This window comes from Pseudorasbora parva, chromosome 7 (assembly GCF_024679245.1).
Source record: "Pseudorasbora parva isolate DD20220531a chromosome 7, ASM2467924v1, whole genome shotgun sequence".
Taxonomy (NCBI): Eukaryota; Metazoa; Chordata; class Actinopteri; order Cypriniformes; family Gobionidae; genus Pseudorasbora; species Pseudorasbora parva.
The window spans coordinates 2,058,820-2,079,281 of NC_090178.1; the positions used below are offsets into that span (position 1 = coordinate 2,058,820).

The following is a 20,462-nucleotide window of genomic DNA, read 5'->3' on the forward strand; positions in this document are numbered from 1 at the left end:
TGACTCGAATGCAACTGAGTGAGAAAATGTTGTTTTTAAGTCTACTGCATGTTTTGATGATATATGTTCTCTTTATTTGTATTTATTTCCCCAAATTGACACTTTTCACACGTTGCTGTTCCACTGTGTCACTACGGTTCCCCATTGTCCATAGCTGAGTGCGGCTCAACCGTTTCCAAGAACGCCGGTGTCCTGTTGTCCCCAAACTACCCCCAGAATTACGAGAACAACCACGAGTGCATCTACAACATTCAGGTGCAGGCAGGAAAAGGAATCAACATATCAGCGAACAGCTTTCATCTGGCTCAAGGTGACGTTCTCAAGGTAAATACTGATTCAGAGCTAACACACATGCTCAAAAGCAATCAATAGGTGCTATTTTATCCAGTATTTGGCTATTGCAATGTATATTAATGCTTAAAGGAACACTCCACTGTTTTTAGAAATAGGGCTTACACTGCAAAAAATGCTTTTCTTACTTAGTATTTTTGTCTTGTTTCTAGTCTAAATATCAAAAAATTCTTACATTAAGAAACATTTACTAGACAAGTACAAATTTTTGTCTTGTTTTGGGGAAAAATAACTCAAAATTCCATCAAAACTTCCGTCTTGTGCAATCAAACCGCTGCAAATGATCCAGAACGCTGCAGCACGTCTTGTATTCAATGAGCCCAAAAGGGCTCATGTCACACCTCTATTCATCTCTCTGCATTGGCTACCACTCGCTGCCCGGATCAAATTCAAAGCCCTGACTCTTGCTTATGGATCTTCCACAAGCGCAGCACCCGCATACTTCGACTCACTCCTACGAGTCTACACCCCCACCAGAAGCCTTCGCTCAGCTAATGAGAGGAGGCTTGTGGTACCATCACAGAGAGGCATGAAATCCCTCTCTAGGACTTTTTCTTTCATTGTTCCTGGTTGGTGGAACGATCTTCCGTCATCCATACGCACAACAGAATCACTTCATTCAAAAGACAGGTAAAAACTCATCTCTTCCATGAGCACTTCATCTTACATTAAAAAAAAAAAAATCTTTCCCCCTCTATTTCTCCTTTCTTCTTTCCTTTTCTGGTCTTTGCTACTCTGAGCAGTGTACAAATCTTGGTATTTAGGGCACTTTTTGTGTTTCGTTGCCTCTTCTTGACGGATCGCTTCCTGTTCTCCTGAGTTGTAAGTCGCTTTGGATAAAAGCGTCTGCTAAATGCATAAATGTAAATGTAAATGTAAAATGAAGAGAGTTTTTGCTTAAAATAAGATAAATAATCTGCCAATGGGGTGAGAAACATAATCTTGTTTTCTGTTTGAATTAAGATTATTTTTCTTACCCCATTGGCAGATTATTTATCTTATTTTAAGCAAAAACTCTCTTCATTTTGAGTTATTTTCCCCCAAAACAAGACAAGTACTTTTGCTCGTCTAGTAAATACTTCTTGTTTTAAGAATTTTTAGATGTTTAGACTCGAAACAAGACAAAAATACTACGTAAGAAAATCATTTTTTGCAATGTATTCAACTTCTTTCCTACATTCACACCGCAAGTCTTAATGCTCAATTCTGATTTTTTGCTCAGATCTGATTTGTTGTTTGGCTGTTCACATTACCTTTTAAAATGTGGCCTAAATCTGATTCCAATGTGAACTGTTTTAGGTTTCAAACTAACCCACATGTGCAAAAGAACAATATCAAAGACATCAGACGCAGCACGCTGCTGCACTAAAGTTCGGGAGGTTATGGAGGAAGTCAGCATTTTCGCTTTTATTTAAAAATGTTTGTGTAATGGAAGCCATAACATTAATGAGCAGGTGCTGAAGAGGAGAAGAACCAAAAGAAAGAGAGCAAAATTGGTTATTTTGGCCTTTTATCACCTTCCTTTGGCACTAAAGCCACGTTTTTCTGTGTCCCCGTTCTTCCATTTCGTGTGCTATTTTTTTTTTTTTTAAACAGAGCGGTTACGGTAGGATCCTTTTAGTTTAGCTTGAATTGAAGTATCTCCCCATATACTAATTAGGTCTAACATCTCACTCTCCCTCCATTGACTCACTCCATCGCTGTTCTCCATATCTAGTCAAGTTTTTAATGTTCCTGTCTATGTCTGTTGTGTCTAGGCCTAACTCACCGGCGCATACTTGTAACAAATGTCGACATAGATTGACGCAAAAGTTGCATCAAATCTGCCTTGGTTGTTCACACTACGGCCACATTAAAAAAAAAATATGATCTGGGTCTGATTCAGGAGCACATATGTATGTGGTCTAAATCTGATTTGAAAAAATCTGGGCTAGATTTGAGTGTTCACACTACCTCTGAATAAATATGACCTGGTCATTTGACCCAAAAAAAATCAGATTTGGGCCACTTTTGCCTGCACTGTGAACATAGATATGTGGTCAAATGCATTTTCGTCTCAGGGCATGCATTGTTTTAGTTTGGCAGTTATATCTCTCCGCCCAAGTAGCAGTGCTTCGCCTGTGCTTTCCCATAAGTCAGTATCTGCCTAGGAAATCACCTAGTCTTAATCTGCATTGCTATTTGTACTCGTTGTGAATATACGCAGGCCACAAGAAGTAATTAGGTGAGTGTTGTTGTTGTTTTTTGGATCACTTTTACCTGGGATGCTATCTGGCAACATAGGCTTCCAGTCATTATGCTAAGCTAAGCTAGCGGCGACCCTGCCAAACTAAAACAATGCATGCACTGAGACAAAAATGCCCACATATCTAAATGTAGGAAAGAAGTTGAATAAGCCCTATTTCTAAAAACGATGGAGTGGTCCTTTAAAGCAATATTTTGTTTTAACATGAAACTCCATAGACTTCTCTGGTCTCTTTCCCCAGTTATATGACGGTCCGGACAACAACGCAGAAGTTCTGGGAGGTTTTTCGGGTTCCTCTATGTTGGGCCAGTCATTGACCAGCACATCGAATCACCTGTGGCTCGAGTTTTATTCGGATCAAGACGAGACGGCTGAGGGATTTAAGCTGGTTTACACTAGTAAGCTTCATCTTATCTTGCTTAAAGTCTATCTTGGTTTTCAACTTGCAATGTCGGAAGTATATATTAATGAACTTCCTCTTTCTCTGTGTCACCTGGACCGAGAAATTCCACCTTATTTGACAGATTATACACATTTTTGTATCCCTGATCGGCAGAGGGTTATTAGCAGAACAGTTATTATACTAGTAGATTCATAACTGATAATCGTAACATACACTTTAAACAGAATTATGGTAAAAACTTGGCAGCAGCTTTCTTGCTTATATGTGACGACGTTTTGGGTGGAACGGTTTCATATTATCTGCTGTCCTAAAAGGCATGTAGGGTTTCGAGCGTGTAGCACTGAAACCCTGTTGTAATTGTTAGAATTTCCAAGGATCTGCAGACCAAACCATAAGTTGTAGAGACTTGAAACTTTGAAGGATGGTAGTACCCATCCCATTTGCAACGTCCCCAAATCTCGCCCCAATCGGCCTGACGGGGGCGCTACAGTGATCGAAAGTACGAAATGGCTCACAACTCCAAAACCGTTTGTCGCAGACTCAGATGTCTTATATCGTTAGAATACAGGTCCTTCTCAAAAAATTAGCATATTGTGATAAAGTTCATTATTTTCCATAATGTAATGATAAAAATTAAACTTTCATATATTTTAGATTCGTTGCACACCAACTGAAATATTTCAGGTCTTTTATTGTTTTAATACTGATGATTTTGGCATACAGCTCATGAAAACCCCAAATTCCTGTCTCTAAAAATTTGCATATTTCATCCGACCAATAAAAGAAAAGTATTTTTAATACAAAAAAAGTCAACCTTCAAATAATTATGTTCAGTTCTGCACTCAATACTTGGTGGGGAATCCTTTAGCAGAAATGGCTGCTTCAGTGCGGCGTGGCATGGAGGCGATCAGCCTGTGGCGCTGCTGAGGTGTTCTGGAGGCCCAGGATGCGCCGATAGCGGCCTTAAGCTCATCCAGAGTGTTGGGTCTCGCGTCTCTCAACTTTCTCTTCACAATATCCCACAGATTCTCTATGGGGTTCAGGTCAGGAGAGTTGAGCACAATAATACCATGGTCAGTAAACCATTTACCAGTGGTTTTGGCACTGTGAGCAGGTGCCAGGTCGTGCTGAAAAACCAAATCTTCATCTCCATAAAGCTTTTCAGCAGATGGAAGCATGAAGTGCTCCAAAATCTCCTGATAGCGAGCGGCATTGACCCTGCCCTTGATAAAACACAGCGGACCAACACCAGCAGCTGACATGGCACCCCAGACCATCACTGACTGTGGGTACTTGACACTGGACTTCAGGCATTTGGGCATTTCCTTCTCCTCAGTCTTCCTCCAGACTCTGGCACCTTTATTTCCCAATGACGTGCAAAATTTGCTTTCATCCGAAAAAAGTCCTTTGGACCACTGAGCAACAGTCCAGTGCTGCTTCTCTGTAGCCCAAAGTGTCTTGACCTGGGGAATGCGGCACCTGTAGCCCATTTCCTGCTCACGCCTGTGCACGGCGGCTCTGGATGTTTCTCCTCCAGACTCAGTCCACTGCTTCCGCAGGTCCCCCAAGGTCTGGAATCGGTCCTTCTCCACAATCTTCCTCAGGGTCCGCTCACCTCTTCTCGTTTTTTGCCACACTTTTTCCTTCCCACAGACTTCCCACTGAGGTGCCTTGATACAGCACTCTGGGAACAGCCTATTCGTTCAGAAATGTCTTTCTGTGTCTTCCCCTCTCGCTTGAGGGTGTCAATGATGGCCTTCTGGACCGCAGTCAGGTCGGCAGTCTTACCCATGATTGCGGTTTTGAGTAATGAACCAGGCTGGGAGTTTTTAAAAGCCTCAGGAATCTTTTGCAGGTGTTTAGAGTTCATTAGTTGATTCAGATGATTAGGTTAATAGCTCGTTTGGAGAACCTTTTCATGAGATGCTAATTTTTTGAGACAGGAATTTTGGGTTTTCATGAGCTGTATGCCAAAATCATCAGTATTAAAACAATAAAAGACCTGAAATATTTCAGTTGGTGTGCAATGAATCTAAAATATATGAAAGTTTCATTTTTATCATTACATTATGGAAAATGAAAACTGGTATGCAGTGTCTTTGTCCAAGATGGCGCGGTTGTCTACGAGGACGTTTGCATGTTTCCAAAAACACAAAGTGACGTTTCAGTTCGATCAGCATGATCAAAATGAAACTCGCTAGGCCTGTTTGAATCACGGCCCTAGATGCCTGTGAGAAATTTCAAAAACTTTGGCTACTGGGGTACGCTTCCATAAAGGATTGTATATCACACGATATTTTGCTCATGCCCACAATATTCATACCATGTGGTAGAACTCCTCATTCTGAGCAACATTGCCTGCGAGACCACTGCTGTGAATTGAACCTTTTGTTAAATATTAGAGATTATTTCATAAACCTATGTTTTGCCCTAACCTCGATAACGGTTAACACTGCTATTTATTCGTTATTGTCCACATTATATTTAATCTATAACAGCAAAAGAGATACGTTTGGTCATTTAAATGCATCATTATGGAGAGTCTCTGAATGAAAGACCTACAACCGTTGCATTTCTCTCCGATACAGTACGACATAAATTCAAAGGTGTCATGAACTGGCTTTTTTTTCTTTTTTTATATTGTTGTCTGAGGTCAACTAATGACGTTTGTGTGGTTTTTACATTCAAAAACATCATAACTAATAAGTAGTAGGCTATTTTCTCCACTGGTTTTGAGGCTCTCTCCTGAACGCTGGGTTTTGATGGGCGTGTCACTGAAGACTTGGAAGTAAACGCCCACGGCTAGGATTGGAGAAGATTTGCATATTTAATGAGCTTTAGCTCCGCCTTCAGTTCACATGAGAGAGGGATTGTTTTGAAAGCGGCAACCAGAAAGATTCTCTAACAGAGCTTGCAAAACGTATGAATTATTCAGGTCAATCATATATGTGAGAAAAAGTGTTAGGGTACCTTTTTGATTTATTTGTTTATTTCTATTTACCTTTTTTTAGATTTTGAATGATAATAAAGATATTGTTTGATAAGTGAGATCTCTGACTGTAGTGCTTGAAAACCAAAAAATCTGTACGAACTCTGTCTCTGCGTATATACCATAGACTGTAAAGAAATATGGATGTAGTGTCTGTGACGTCACCCATAGGATTCTGAAGAGCAGTTTTGAAGCATAAAGTCACCCGTTGCCACCCCATATAACTAACAGAGCTGGACGGTAACTCAGCACATTTACTCGAGTCCTGTACTTAAGTTCACTTTTTGAGTATCCTTTACTTGAGTCTTATTTTTTTCTGTAAACTTCTGACTTTAACTTCACTACATTTGAAAGACAAATATCGTCCTTTTGACTCCACTACATTTCTATCAAGGTCCTCGAAGTGGAAAGTCGTTTCTGTCGCAGCTCTGAAAGTCAGTGGATGATTTTTTTCTTCTTTAAAAGGTGTTTGGGTTTTTGCAGAAAGCCTTTCAGGAATCACTCTTGTAGAGTCTCGTGAAGTTCAATGATTTCACAGCATTTATTAAACACTGATTTATAGTTTAGAGCAAAATGGAAGAAGACGGATGTCCAAATGCTCATTTAGTGGAGTATTCACATAAACAAAGTTGATTCTGTCTTCAGTGAAGGTGAACAGTGTGAGAATATCAGATGTGTATCAGTGTATTGGATCCGTGCATTCGGCCTTAAAGTGACAGCAGCTTTGTAACTTTTCTACAAGTATTTAAATGAGTTTAAGTTAGTCGTCTGCTAGTGTGTCAGATGGAGCGTCACTGACTGGCTTAAACCATGATGGCATAATGTGCATTTATACAACTATAATACAATAATGCGGGGACATAAAGAAGGAAATTTACTTTTGATACTTAAGTACTTTTGAAAACAAATACTTCTGTACTTTTACTTAAGTAAAAAACAGTTTTTACAACTTTCACTTGTAACGGAGTAATGTTTGACCAGCAGTACTGTTACTTTTACTCCAGTAATGAAGTTGTTTACTTTGTCCACCTCTGATAACTAACAATGGGCAAAGAGGCGGGATGTGGGCGGAGCTTAGGTGACGTGATGACTCACAGACAGCAGACAAACTGAAATCCACCTGTCACTCAAAGTGGCCACGCCCTTAATTATGCAGAACTTTAAGGCTTTATATAATGTCAACGGATGAGTTAATAAAAATTCACCCCCTCACAGTCGCCATGAAGGGCAAAATCAGCCGTATAGACCAAAACCACAATTTGTCCCAGACTGTAAACATGTTTTATTCTGCTGTAAATTTGGGCATTTTAACATGAGCTCAATGAGATTCTGCTCCTTCTGGAGCGTGTCCCTAATGGCCAGTTGATGAATTGCAGTTTAATTCACCATATTGGCTTCAAGAAAAACTGAGGGAGGTTCCCGCTTGGTATTTATGGATCTTTGCCTTTAGCCGCTGCCTATAACCCACTAGATCCTTCACTGGAAGGAACAATACAAGGCAACACCATTATTACTAAACGTTTGCTAAGTAGTATTTCCTACTAAAGCAAGGTATTTTACTCAAGTCTATCCAATAGGAGCAGAGTGGGCGTGGCCTTGGGGAGAAGCATTCCCAGTGCATTATGGGTGTTGAAGTTTTCCTGCCTATTTGACTAAAGCGAAGACAACAGCATTATTTCTCAGTTTCTCTAGGTTGCACCAATTTCAAATATGTTTTCGCCTTTCTACCGTTTAGACAGACACGTTTTATTAAAAGCCCTTTTTGCAGTGGTGAAGTACATCTTTAATTCCACACCACTTGCAGAAACTCACACACACTTGAGGTTGCAAGAAATGTATTGACATTTTAAGTCTGTCACGACCAGTCTTGGATTACATGATTTGACAAGCTGCCTCCCCAGTGTAGCTTTTGTTTTTTTACCCAAAAGTGGAAATAGGCAGCCCGCATTGATGAAGCACATACTGCAGACGTCGGAGTTCATTTGGGACATTCACGTACAAGTTAAAATTCATGTGAACTTCTCAGAATCTCCTGAAACTAGAAGAGCTAACAAAGGCAAGGAACATCAACAGTGTTCACTAATACTTCATATTTGATGAGATTTGATGATAATTAAATTCATCCCTACCAAGACTGTACTTTTATCAGTCCCATTTGGATTTCATAAAGCTGCTGTCACAAAAGTCTTCCTCACAATGGGCCTGCGGTGTGTCTGAAAATGTCCCAGTATTTTTGTAAAGATTTCTGTGTCTGTACAAGTTTGGTGTTGGAAGAATTTTCACGCCTCTTCTGCTCACTGGGCCGCATTAACTAAATCAAACATAATGTGAAATATTATTGCAATGCAAATGCATGCATATGAAAATAGTCAAAATAATGAGCAAAAATGATGAGTAAATAAAATACGTATTGCTCGTTTGTTGGCCAATATCTGTGTTAAGAACTGAAACGTAATGATAATCTGACCTTCTCCGAGACACGAGCGACTGACATACAAACTGAGCGCTAAAGAAAAACAAACCATGACAAATTCATTTTAATTTATTCATTTATTTTAATTTATTTTAATTCATTTTTTATTTAATTTATTTAGCCACAAGCAGCATACAAATCATTTAAAATATGAAATATTATAGAACAATGTATTATTTAAAATAGTTCACCCAAAAAGTCACTCTCCCATAATTAGTCTTTGTCATGTTATGTTATGTCATGTTGTTGTCACATTGTTCTGTTGACGTCATTTTATTTCGTTATATGTCGTATTATGTCATGCTGTTATGTTGTGTTGCGTTAAATCGTGTCATGTTATGTTGTCATGCTGTGTTATGTTGTCGTGTTGCATCGTGTTATGTTGTGTTGTCGTGTTTTGTTGTGTTGCGTTAAATCATGTTATGTCATCATGTTGTGTCGTGTTATGCTATATGTCGTGTTATGTCATGTCATGTTGTGTCGTGTTATGCTATATGTTGTGTTATGTCATGTCATGTTGTGTCGTGTTATGCTATATGTCGTGTTGTCATGTCATGTTGTGTCGTGTCGTGTTATGCTATATGTCGTGTTGTCATGTCATGTTGTGTCGTGTTATGCTATATGTCGTGTTGTCATGTCATGTTGTGTCGTGTCGTGTTATGCTATATGTCGTGTTGTCATGTCATGTTGTGTCGTGTTATGCTATATGTCGTGTTATGTCATGTCATGTTGTGTCGTGTTATGCTATATGTCGTGTTATGTCATGTCATGTTGTGTCGTGTTATGCTATATGTCGTGTTATGTCATGTCATGTTGTGTCGTGTTATGCTATATGTCGTGTTATGTCATGTCATGTGTCGTGTTATGCCATATGTCGAGTTATGTCATGTCATGTTGTGTCGTGTTATGCTATATTTCGTGTTGTCATGTCATGTTGTGTCGTGTCGTGTTATGCTATATGTCGTGTTGTCATGTCATGTTGTGTCGTGTTATGCTATATGTCGTGTTGTCATGTCATGTTGTGTCGTGTCGTGTTATGCTATATGTCGTGTTGTCATGTCATGTTGTGTCGTGTTATGCTATATGTCGTGTTATGTCATGTTGTGTCGTGTTATGCTATATGTCGTGTTATGTCATGTCATGTTGTGTCGTGTTATGCTATATGTCGTGTTATGTCATGTCATGTTGTGTCGTGTTATGCTATATGTCGTGTTATGTCATGTCATGTGTCGTGTTATGCCATATGTCGAGTTATGTCATGTCATGTTGTGTCGTGTTATGCTATATGTCGTGTTGTCATGTCATGTTGTGTCGTGTTATGCTATATGTCGTGTTATGTCATGTCATGTTGTGTCGTGTTATGCTATATGTCGTGTTATGTCATGTCATGTTGTGTCGTGTTATGCTATATGTCGTGTTATGTCATGTCATGTTGTGTCGTGTTATGCTATATGTCGAGTTATGTCATGTCATGTCTAATTGTCTCATGTTATGTTAAAACAAACAATGACTGATGCCATTTTTATGTATATTGTATATGACCATTTTTTGGTCACAAATATAAAAGGAATTTAAATAATTGCGTGCATCTAAATAACCCAGTTGTCACTGGCACAGAATATATATTTTAATAAATAATGCAAAATATAGTTGTATGGGCAGGTTGTTACATGTATGCCTGTCCTGCCTGTGTTATTTAGCTTGTGTTTCTCCCCAGTTCAGTTAATGAGTCGTGTCTATCACCTGTGTCCTGTTTATTACCTCGTCTAGCTCTGTGTATTTAGTTCTCAGTTTCCCCTCAGTGTTGGTCCGTCGTCGTTCTTGTATAGTGGTGTGTCTGGATGTTCCTGCGATGTTCCTATGAAAAGTTTCCTGTTTCAAGTTCTCCTTTGTGAGTTTGACCTACACATCTGAATTGTAACACAGGTGTTGTATAAGTTAATTTTGGACGCTGTGTGTACACCTGATTACGGGTACGAATGAAATCTCCTGTGCCGTCTCAATCTTTCTGTAGACTCTCCATAGACGTAATGGTTTTCATACCGTACAAACCGTATTTTCTTTCCCCTTACACAGCCCCTAAACCTACCCAACACACACACACACACACACACACACACACACACACACACACACACACACACACACACACACACACACACACACACACTGCCCCTAAACCTACCCATCACAGGTGGGGCCGTACCCACCATTGAGGTCCCCGAGGTCCGGACCTCGGTAATTCTCCGAGGTGTACATAATAGAAGTTGCAAACAGGTGTTCTCGCCTCGCCCGGCGTGTTTTCAATTGTTTCCAATGGATGCGCCGCACTTTTCAAAAGCGCCAACAGCTGGCAGGTTTTGTCCATTTTTACGCGTTGAGCGCCCACAGTTTAACTTTGGGTGAACATCAATGTCCAATCACAGTGGAGGAGAGGCGGGACAAATGCCACAACCACCAACCGGCACTTCGAACAACGACTGATGTTTGACATCACAACACCGCGAGAGCGCTTAATAATCAGGGATGCAAACTAATAACGTTTTCTTTACCTGGTTTTCTTGGAAGCCTTCAGTAAATTTACATTTACAACTGTGTTTTTACCGATACAGACCAAAATGAAAAGACTGCTTCAAACAAAGCTTAGCTTTGAAAAGAGAAAAGATACAGGGCAAGAGAAGGAGACTGGGGAAAAAGAAAGAGAGAAGATGATGGCGATGAGACAGAAAGAGCAGGTAGCCCACTGTGCTCAGAGTAGAAAAAGCATATTCTGCTTATTAAGCAAAAAACCAAAAAGGAGGGAAATGTTTTTTTTTTTTCAAACCCTCCAAAATTCATAATTGGACCTCGGTATTTAGAAAATCCTAGATACGACCCTGTCCCTGATCACAGGAAACATTCTGCATTTTTTATTTTTCAAAAAAACTCATACTGTGTGATTTATAAGCCTTTTGAAAAGTGGGGACCGCTAGACTAGTCCCCATCTCAGGTTTTACTATCCTTATGGGGACATTTGGTCCCCACAATGTGATATAAACAAGGGCATACACACACACACACACACACACCGTTTATTGCTTTTATAATGAAACCTGTAGAATTCGTGGCATCTTATGCATGGATTATTCATGCCATGTGGACTCTTAATTTTCTTTGTTTGAAATTATAGAACTTTGTTTTGTCATGAGAGGTTTCCTAATGTGTCCACCACAGGTCCCAGTGCTGCGTTATTTGATGTGTTAATCATGAAGCGTGCGGAGGAGAGCGTGATTGTGAATGAGGTTAACTTCAGCTCTGTGACAGTAGAGGATGTCTTACTGAAGTCCAGAGCTGGACTCACACACTGCAGGACACGGACAGCTTTTACTCGCTCGCTGTCTGTCAGCCAATGAGAACCTGCTCCACTACATCCTGCGCATTTAGACTGAGGAGAAGGAAAATGAAGAGGAGACTAATCTTCTAGATCTATTAAAGAGATCTGTTCTGTTCTCTGTTCATTCTCTTCAATTAATCTCTTCTCTTCTCTTCTCTTCTCTTCTCTTCTCTTCTCTTCTCTTCTCTTCTCTTCTCTTCTCTTCTCTTCTCTTCTCTTCTCTTCTCTTCTCTTCTCTTCTCTTCTCTTCTCTTCTCTTCTCTTCTCTTCTCTTCTCTTCTCTTCTCTTCTCTCCTCTCCTCTCCTCTCCTCTCCTCTCCTCTCCTCTCCTCTCCTCTCCTCTCCTCGTCTCGTCTCGTCTCGTCTCGTCTCGTCTCGTCTCGTCTCGTCTCGTCTCGTCTCGTCTCGTCTCGTCTCGTCTCGTCTCGTCTCGTCTCGTCTCGTCTCGTCTCGTCTCGTCTCTTCTCTTCTCTTCTCTTCTCTTCTCTTCTCTTCTCTTCTGCTGTCCTATTATGTTATATATTATTATATTACATCAATTATATTATATTATTCGGTAACACTTTATTTTAAGGTTCAGTTATTAACTATTAACTAGTTGCTGATTATCATGCATATTACTATGATATTGTCTGTTTATTAGCACTTCTAAAGCTCATATTAATGCCTTATTCTGCATGAGCTTATTCTACATCCCTTAATCCGACCCAATACCTAAACTTAAACGCTACAAAAACTACCTTACTAACTATTAATAAGCAGTAAATTAGGAGTTTATTGAGGGAAAAGTCGGAGTTAATATTGAATATGTGTTCCCTATACTAAAGTGTCACCTATTATTCAGTAACAAGCAGTATTATATGTATTTATTTTATTAATTAGTTAGTTAGTTAGTGGTTATTTAATTTAATTTATTTTTCTTTATTATTTATTTTATTTATATAATATAATATTTAATGATTTAATTTATTTTATCTAGTAACAAGTTGCATCAAAATAATTTCAAATATTAATAGAAACAATGCATTTTTTAAATGAATAATTTCCCCCCAAAAAATAGTGCTCCCAAAATTTAGTCTCATGCCATTTCAGTAAGTAGATCTTTTTTATGTATTTCCAGTATTTTACTCATTGCATATTATGAAATATAAATGACATATTACATACTGTGTGTCATATTTTGAAGCTGCTTGTTACTGGAAATGGGTGCCACCCCATCTCTATAGCCCCGCCCTAAACTCACGCCATTGGCTGAACCAGTGCTGTTTGTGTGTGTCATAAATCTGCAGCTAGGGCTGGTAATGTTTAAGTGGGCAGAACAAAGTGCAGAGTGTACGCCAGCAGTCAAAATACTGTATCAATGACATGATATTTTCCTGATTAATTCTCTTAGTGCTGCCTGATTTGATTTGAGTGTTCACACCAGAGTAGAGTTTACAGCTGAGTAAATCTGCTATTATCCATAAACTCTCTAGAACATCCTCTGCATTTTCATCTCCTGGAGTCTGTAAAGTCTTAATTAGCAGGCACAGTGTTGCTCATGTTATTGTCTGACAGTATTATAAGGCTGTATGTTCACATAAATGTGAATATTAATATGGCTGTGGGTTTATTTCTTTGTTTTATGTTGTGAAGTGAAATGTTGTTCCGCTGGGACGGTAACTGCTAGTGGGCTCAGATTGTGTTTCTTTCACCCACACCTATTTCAATGAATTAATTAGCTGTATCATTCTCTCGTTAAGATCTGATTAGGATTAAATGGTTGGAATGATATTATTTGTGCTCCTGTTCACTGTAATTGCATATGACATCGGAAATACACAAGAAATTATGTTTGCTTGTAAAATGTAATTGTACAGATCAGAAACGAGAGAACGCTTTGTTTGGAGGCTCGGTTGATTGTCAGAGATGTACTCTGTTGAAATGATTGATGTGATTATGAAGTTAGTTACATAGTTTGGATCTGCAGTATCTGTATGTCCTTTTTGATCAATACACTGTATTTCTAAATGTTTTGTGACGCCTGCCTTTACACACACATGAGCTTCCCATTGTTAATCCTGTGGGTTTAATATGGAGTCGGCCCACCCTCTCTAACAGCTCCAGCTCTTCTGGGAAGGCTTTCCTCAAGGTTTAGGAGTGTGTTTATGGGGATTTTTGCCCATTCTTCTAGAAGCTCATTTGTGAGGTCAGGCACTGATGTTGGACGAGAAGGCCTGGCTCTCAGTCTCCGCTCTAATTCATCCCAAAGCTGTTCTATCGGGTTGAGCTCAGGACTCTGTGCAGGCCAGTCCAGTTCCTCCACACCAAACTCCTCATCCATGTCTTTATGGAGCGACGCTTTGTGCACTGGAGCGCAGTCATGCTGGGACAGGAAGGGGCCGTCCACAAACTGATCCCACAAAAAGTCAGGAGCATGAAATTGTATTCAGGAGCAAAGCCTGAAAAACAACATGAGCGTGGAATATTTAGTAGTGAGGAAATGTCAGGAATGGACTTATTGCACAGGTGGCAACCTATCACGGCCCCACGCTTGAGTTCACTGAGCTCCTGAGAGCGACCCATTCTTTCACTAATGTGTGTAGAAGCGTCTGCAGGCCTAGAGCTGGAGTTATACACGGACTGAACACCTGAACTCAGGGATTTGGAGGGACGGCCCAATACTTTTGGCAATATAGTGTAGCTTGTGCTGTTTCAGCTGTGCTGATGTTTTGTCTGAAGGAAAGTGAATGCCTTCATCCATGTTCCAACATCTAGTAGAAAACCATTCCAGAAAAGGGCAAACATTTAGACCGTAGCAGGAGGGAGGACAAACTTCTGAAATGAAATGCTCAGCGAGCATGTTTTGGAGGGTGTGAACATGCTTTAGCTTTATTTTAATATCCAACAGCTTGCAGTTTCACTCATCGCTGCGTGTCTCTTACACATCGGTTGACTGTTTCTTCAACTGTGAGCCTTTTTGGTCCTGTTAATGTTTTAAAACACACACTTCACACTTTAACTTATTTAGGTTTGTTTTTCCCCCAGACTAGCAACACTCCCATCACATATGTTTTAAGGCCCGTTCACTGACTAAATTAGTCTCCACACTAGTCTCGGCCGATATCATTGTTTAATCTAAACGTATAGCAGTTTATGGTAAAATAATAAAAACTAAAAGCAGGTTGGATTCTGATTGGCTGTCAATGTTTTTATCGTTCATCAGCTGGTAAAAAAGTTCTGAAAATGATTCCATGATGAGAGGAAGAGTTGTGTGTCAGCATAGCAGTGATAGGAAAAAACAATGACAGATCCTTGCGATGACGTAGATGGAGAAAAGAAGCGGTCCCAACACTGAGCCCTGAGGTACGCCAGTAGCTAGATGATAGCAGTTACAGAATAAACATGTTTCTGAATGACAGATCCCAGTGATGAGCTGTAGATGGAGAAGAGAAGCGGTCCCAGCACTGAGGCCTGAGGACCCCCAGTGGCTAGATGTGACTTAGGAACCTAAAACTAATTTTAACAAATAAAACCTTATTGTAAAGTGTTAACATTATATCTTAACCCTCTATGGTGTATGATGTTGCCTCCAGGCAACATAGTCGTGATTAATTGAGAAATCATCTTTCCCTTCAGCTTTTGATATATAAAAGGTCATGATAGTATAAGATTATCCTGTAAGTTTCAGAGCTGAAAATGTCCTTTTTAGTCAAAGAAAAGCTTTTATAGACACCAGGCTCAGAAAACGATCGTGTGCTTCATCCTTACGTCATCGCGCGACGAGAAACACGCCTCTACAGTTTGTGTAATTCAGTAGCCCCGCCCACAGGCTCATCTAATCCAGTAGCCCCGCCCACTGGCTCATCTAATCCAGTAGCCCTGCCCACCGGCTCACCTAATTCAGTAGCCCCGCCCACCGGCTCATCTAATTCAGTAGCCCCGCCCACCGGCTCATCTAATCCAGTTGCCCCGCCCACCGGCTCATCTAATCCAGTAGCCCCACTCACCGGCTCATCTAATCCAGTTGCCCCGCCCACCGGCTCATCTAATCCAGTAGCCCCGCCCACCGGCTCATCTAATCCAGTAGCCCCGCCCACCGGCTCATCTAATCCAGTAGCCCCGCCCACCGGCTCATCTAATCCAGTTGCCCCGCCCACCGGCTCATCTAATCCAGTAGCCCCGCCCACCGGCTCATCTAATCCAGTAGCCCCGCCCACCGGCTCATCTAATCCAGTAGCCCCGCTCACCGGCTCATCTAATCCAGTAGCCCCGCCCACCGGCTCATCTAATCCAGTAGCAAGATAGCAAGATATTGTGGAAGAACACAGTCGCTGCATAAGTTTCCTTTGGATCATAATATTAGGAATGTGTGATACTTTCACGAAGTTCCAGCTCACGTGGGGAAGAACGTTTGTGTGTTCGCTTCATTTCACCGCTGAACCGTTTGTAAACCAGTCTCAGGTGCTGGATTTGCAGACACGGTGTTGTGCTTCTATATTGGATCTGACAGGAATGGTGCAGCAAACTTATGTGAGTAAAACGGCTTTTTTATATTAGTATATAATAAGTAATAAAAGTAAGTAGAAGTAATAATAGTCCGGGGCAGTGTGTTTGGGCTGTGTACCAAAACGTACACCCGTCGGCAGAATTTTTTCTGGTTTTGTGTGTGTGTGTGTGTGTGTGTGTGTGTGTGTGTGTGTGTGTGTGTGTGTGTGTGTGTGTGTGTGTGTGTGTGTGAGCCTGTTTATGTCAGGACTCGGGTTTGATCATTGCTTTTCCTGCTCTCTCAGTTGTTTCCCTGTATTTTTCCATTGCACCACAGCTGTGCTGTATTCTTAATCAGCACTACTGCACACCACTCTCTCACCTGTCCCTCATTTGAGTTTCCCGCTCTTGATTTTGGAGGCAGCTGTGCTGCATTATAATCAGGGCTCTTGCACACTTCTCACCTGTTTCTCCTTTCGTTTAATTTCTCACACTATTTAGCTTCCACTCTTATCTGCCTTCTCTGCCAGAGTGTTTTGACTGCTTTTTTGTCATGCTCCAGCCTCTTAGATGTCAAATCTATTTTCTGTCCTGTCAAGTTTTGATGCTGTTTTGTTTTTCCCTAGTCTGGTCCAGCCCTGCAGCTCGGTGTTGCCATCTCCATTTTGGGGATTGGCTTTTTGTTATTGAGTCTGTGCCAGTTCTTGGACTTTTCCCTGCCCTGCACCTTGCTGTGTCATTTTGTTGGTCCTGAACCTACCTGTCCCTCGATCACTCTCCTGGCTTGCCCTCTTGCATTACTGCCTCACTGGACTGTCTACCTGTTGCTGACTTCTGCCTGTTCTTGGATTGTGTCTACAGCTATTTCCCCTGACGTGGCAGCTCGGCTGCCCAGTTAAATATTGTTTTCTTTTACTTTGCTTTTTGTCCTAATAAATATTTTGAACTGATCTGCTCTTGGGTTCTGTTCTTCCATCCAGCCCTCACATCACACTCTGGCCAAGATGGACCCAGCGGATCAGTCACCTATGCGTGCAGCAGTGGAAGCGCAAGGTGCTATGCTTGGACGTCACCAGGAGGAGCTCACAGCAGCACATCATGCTGTTGACACTTTGATGCGCCAGGTCACTGAGCTTACAGAGACAATCTCACGGATGCAAAGGGACCGTGACCTTGAGCCGCCTGCCACTGAATGTGTTCCTACCATCCACGAGCCACGGATTAACAACCCACCTGTTTATTCTGGTGAGCCTACTATGTGCCGACCCTTCATCATCCAGTGCGAGGTGGTTTTTTCTTTGCAACCCACCACATATGCCTTGGATTCTTCTAAGGTAGCTTTTGTTATCTCCCTCTTGACCGGACGGGCTCGGGAATGGGCCACGGCTGTCTGGTCTGAGAAGGCTGATTGCTGCAAGGAATTTTCATTGTTTAAGACGGAAATGATGAAGGTGTTTGATCGGTCAGCTCTTGGGAAAGAAGCATCTCGGCTCTTGGCAGCCCTTCAACAAGGAAGGCGTTCAGTGGCGGATTTTGCAATAGAATTCCGTACTCTCGCTGCATCGAGTGGGTGGAATGATGAAGCCCTGGCGGCTAGATTCGCAGAAGGACTTGCAGAGGATATACGGGACGAGGTCTATGCACGTGAACTGCCTGAGGGTCTAGACAGGCTAGTGGAATTGGCCATTCGGTTGGACAATCGGCGGGATCTCCGTCGTAGAGTTCGCACCTTCGTGCCCACATCGTTCCAGGACACCCCTCCGGCCGGGATGTCTCCCGACGCTCTGGTTCATCTACCTTCTCCTGAACCTATGCAGCTGGGAAGGTATCATCTATCTGCCACAGAGAAACAACAACGCTTCACCAAGGGACTGTGTCTGTATTGTGGGAAGCCAGGGCACTTTGCAGCCCTCTGTCCAGCAAAAGCCAATGCTCGTCAGTAGTTAAGGGGATACTGGCGAGCGCTACCTCTACTACCCCATCTGCAGGTTCCCGTTCCATGCTACCTATCTCTGTAGTGGTCCAAGGTACTAATGTTCATCTATCTGCTCTCTTAGACTCAGGGGCTGAGGGAAATTTCATGGATTCCACCTGGGCTTCTAGGAGAGGTATTTCTTTTCAGGCTCTTGTTCCCCCTCTCACAGCTCATGCTCTCGATGGCAGAGAACTCTCCACTATTTCTCATACCACTGTTCCGTTAGTCATTGTTGCTTCTGGTAACCACAGAGAGGAATTAGTTTTTTTTATTTGTCATTCACCCCTTGCTCCTATTGTCTTAGGACACCCTTGGCTTACCACACACAACCCGCATATTAATTGGTCAGAAAATTCAATTTTATCTTGGAGTTCTTATTGCCATGCCCATTGTCTGGTGTCTGCCTTGTCTCCTGTCTCTTCTCTTCCTGTGTTACAGGAGGAGCCTGTGGATCTGTCTCGAGTTCCTGAGGTCTATCGTGATTTGCGGGCGGTCTTCAGTCGGTCCCGGGCCACATCCCTTCCTCCACACCGTCCTTATGATTGTGCCATCAATCTCCTCCCGGGCACTTCTCCGCCCAAAGGACGGTTGTTCTCCCTGTCCGCTCCTGAACGGGCGGCCATGGAGAGTTACCTGTCTGAGTCTCTGGCAGCCGGTGTCATTCGTCCCTCTTCCTCACCGGCAGGGGCGGGGTTCTTCTTCGTAAAGAAGAAAGATGGCTCTTTGCGTCCTTGCATAGACTATCGGGGGCTGAATGACATAACTATTAAGAACAGGTATCCTCTACCTTTGATGTCTTCAGCCTTCGAGGTTTTGCAGGGAGCAAGGTACTTTACGAAGTTGGACCTCCGCAACGCCTACCATTTGGTTCGGATTAGGAAGGGGGATGAATGGAAGACGGCATTTAATACCCCCACAGGGCATTTTGAATATAGGGTCCTCCCCTTCGGACTTACTAATGCCCCCGCTGTCTTCCAGGCTCTCATTAATGACGTGCTGAGAGACATGATCAACCAATTCGTCTTTGTGTATCTGGATGACATTTTGATATTTTCTCGTTCTCTCCAGGTACACATTCAGCACGTCAGGCGAGTGCTGCAGCGGCTGTTAGAGAACCAACTCTATGCTAAGGCGGAGAAGTGCTCATTTCATAACCAGTCAGTTCCGTTCTTGGGTCATATCATCTCGGTGGAGGGGATCCGCATGGACCCTGCGAAGGTGAGAGCTGTCTCAGATTGGCCGACACCTGATAGCCGAAAGACGTTGCAATGTTTTATTGGTTTTGCCAATTTCTATCGGAGGTTTATTCGTAATTTCGGTCAGGTGGCGGCCCCTCTGACTGCATTGACCTCCACGAAAAGAACTTTTTGCTGGTCTCCAGAAGCTCAGGCTGCTTTTAATGAACTGAAGAGACGTTTTTCTTCAGCACCTATTCTAATTACTCCTGATCCTTCTCAACAGTTTCTTGTGGAGGTCGATGCATCAGAAATAGGTGTGGGAGCAGTTCTCTCCCAACGATCCCCTCATGATCACAAGATACACCCTTGTGCATACTTTTCTCACCGGTTGTCACCCACAGAGCGGAACTACGACATCGGTAACCGTGAGTTGTTGGCCGTGCGCCTGGCACTGGGGGAGTGGCGGCACTGGTTGGAGGGGTCAATGGAGCCATTCCTGGTCTGGACCGATCACCGGAACCTGGAGTACATTAGAACAGCTAAACGGCTGAACTCCAGGCAGGCCCGCTGGGCACTTTTTTTTGGTCGCTTTAATTTCTGCCTGTCTTACCGGCCGGGTTCCAAAAATGGTAAGCCTGATGCGCTTTCACGTCAGTTCTCTGCCCCAGAGGACGTGGTGCCGCCTGATACTATTCTCCCTCCTGGTTGTGTGGTGGGGTCTGTCACCTGGGGCATCGAGGAGCGCGTCAGGCGGGCCCAGTTGGGGATAGAGGTTCCAGGGGGGTGTCCAGGGGGCAAATTGTTTGTTCCGGAATCGGTCCGGCCAGAGGTTCTGGAGTGGGGCCACTCATCCAGGTTAGTGTGTCATCCAGGGGTGAGAAGAACGCTGGCTGCTATTCGGCAGCGTTTTTGGTGGCGGGGCATGGGAGGGGACGTCCATCGGTTTGTGGTTTCTTGCTCTGTTTGTGCGCAAAACAAATCTGGTAATGCTATGCCCGTTGGTCTGCT

General features: G+C 42.4%; 1 protein-coding gene across 2 annotated transcripts in view; it reads left to right on the forward strand.

Annotated features, from left to right (window-relative positions):
- The window catches only part of csmd3a (CUB and Sushi multiple domains 3a), a 579,356-nt gene that overhangs the window by 256,934 nt on the left and 301,960 nt on the right, over positions 1-20,462 (forward strand). For both annotated transcript variants that reach the window (XM_067447773.1, XM_067447774.1), the window contains exons 22-23: positions 155-324; positions 2,838-2,994. In XM_067447773.1, the coding sequence (XP_067303874.1) occupies positions 155-324; positions 2,838-2,994 (327 nt within the window). The remainder of the gene's footprint in view (positions 1-154; positions 325-2,837; positions 2,995-20,462) is intronic.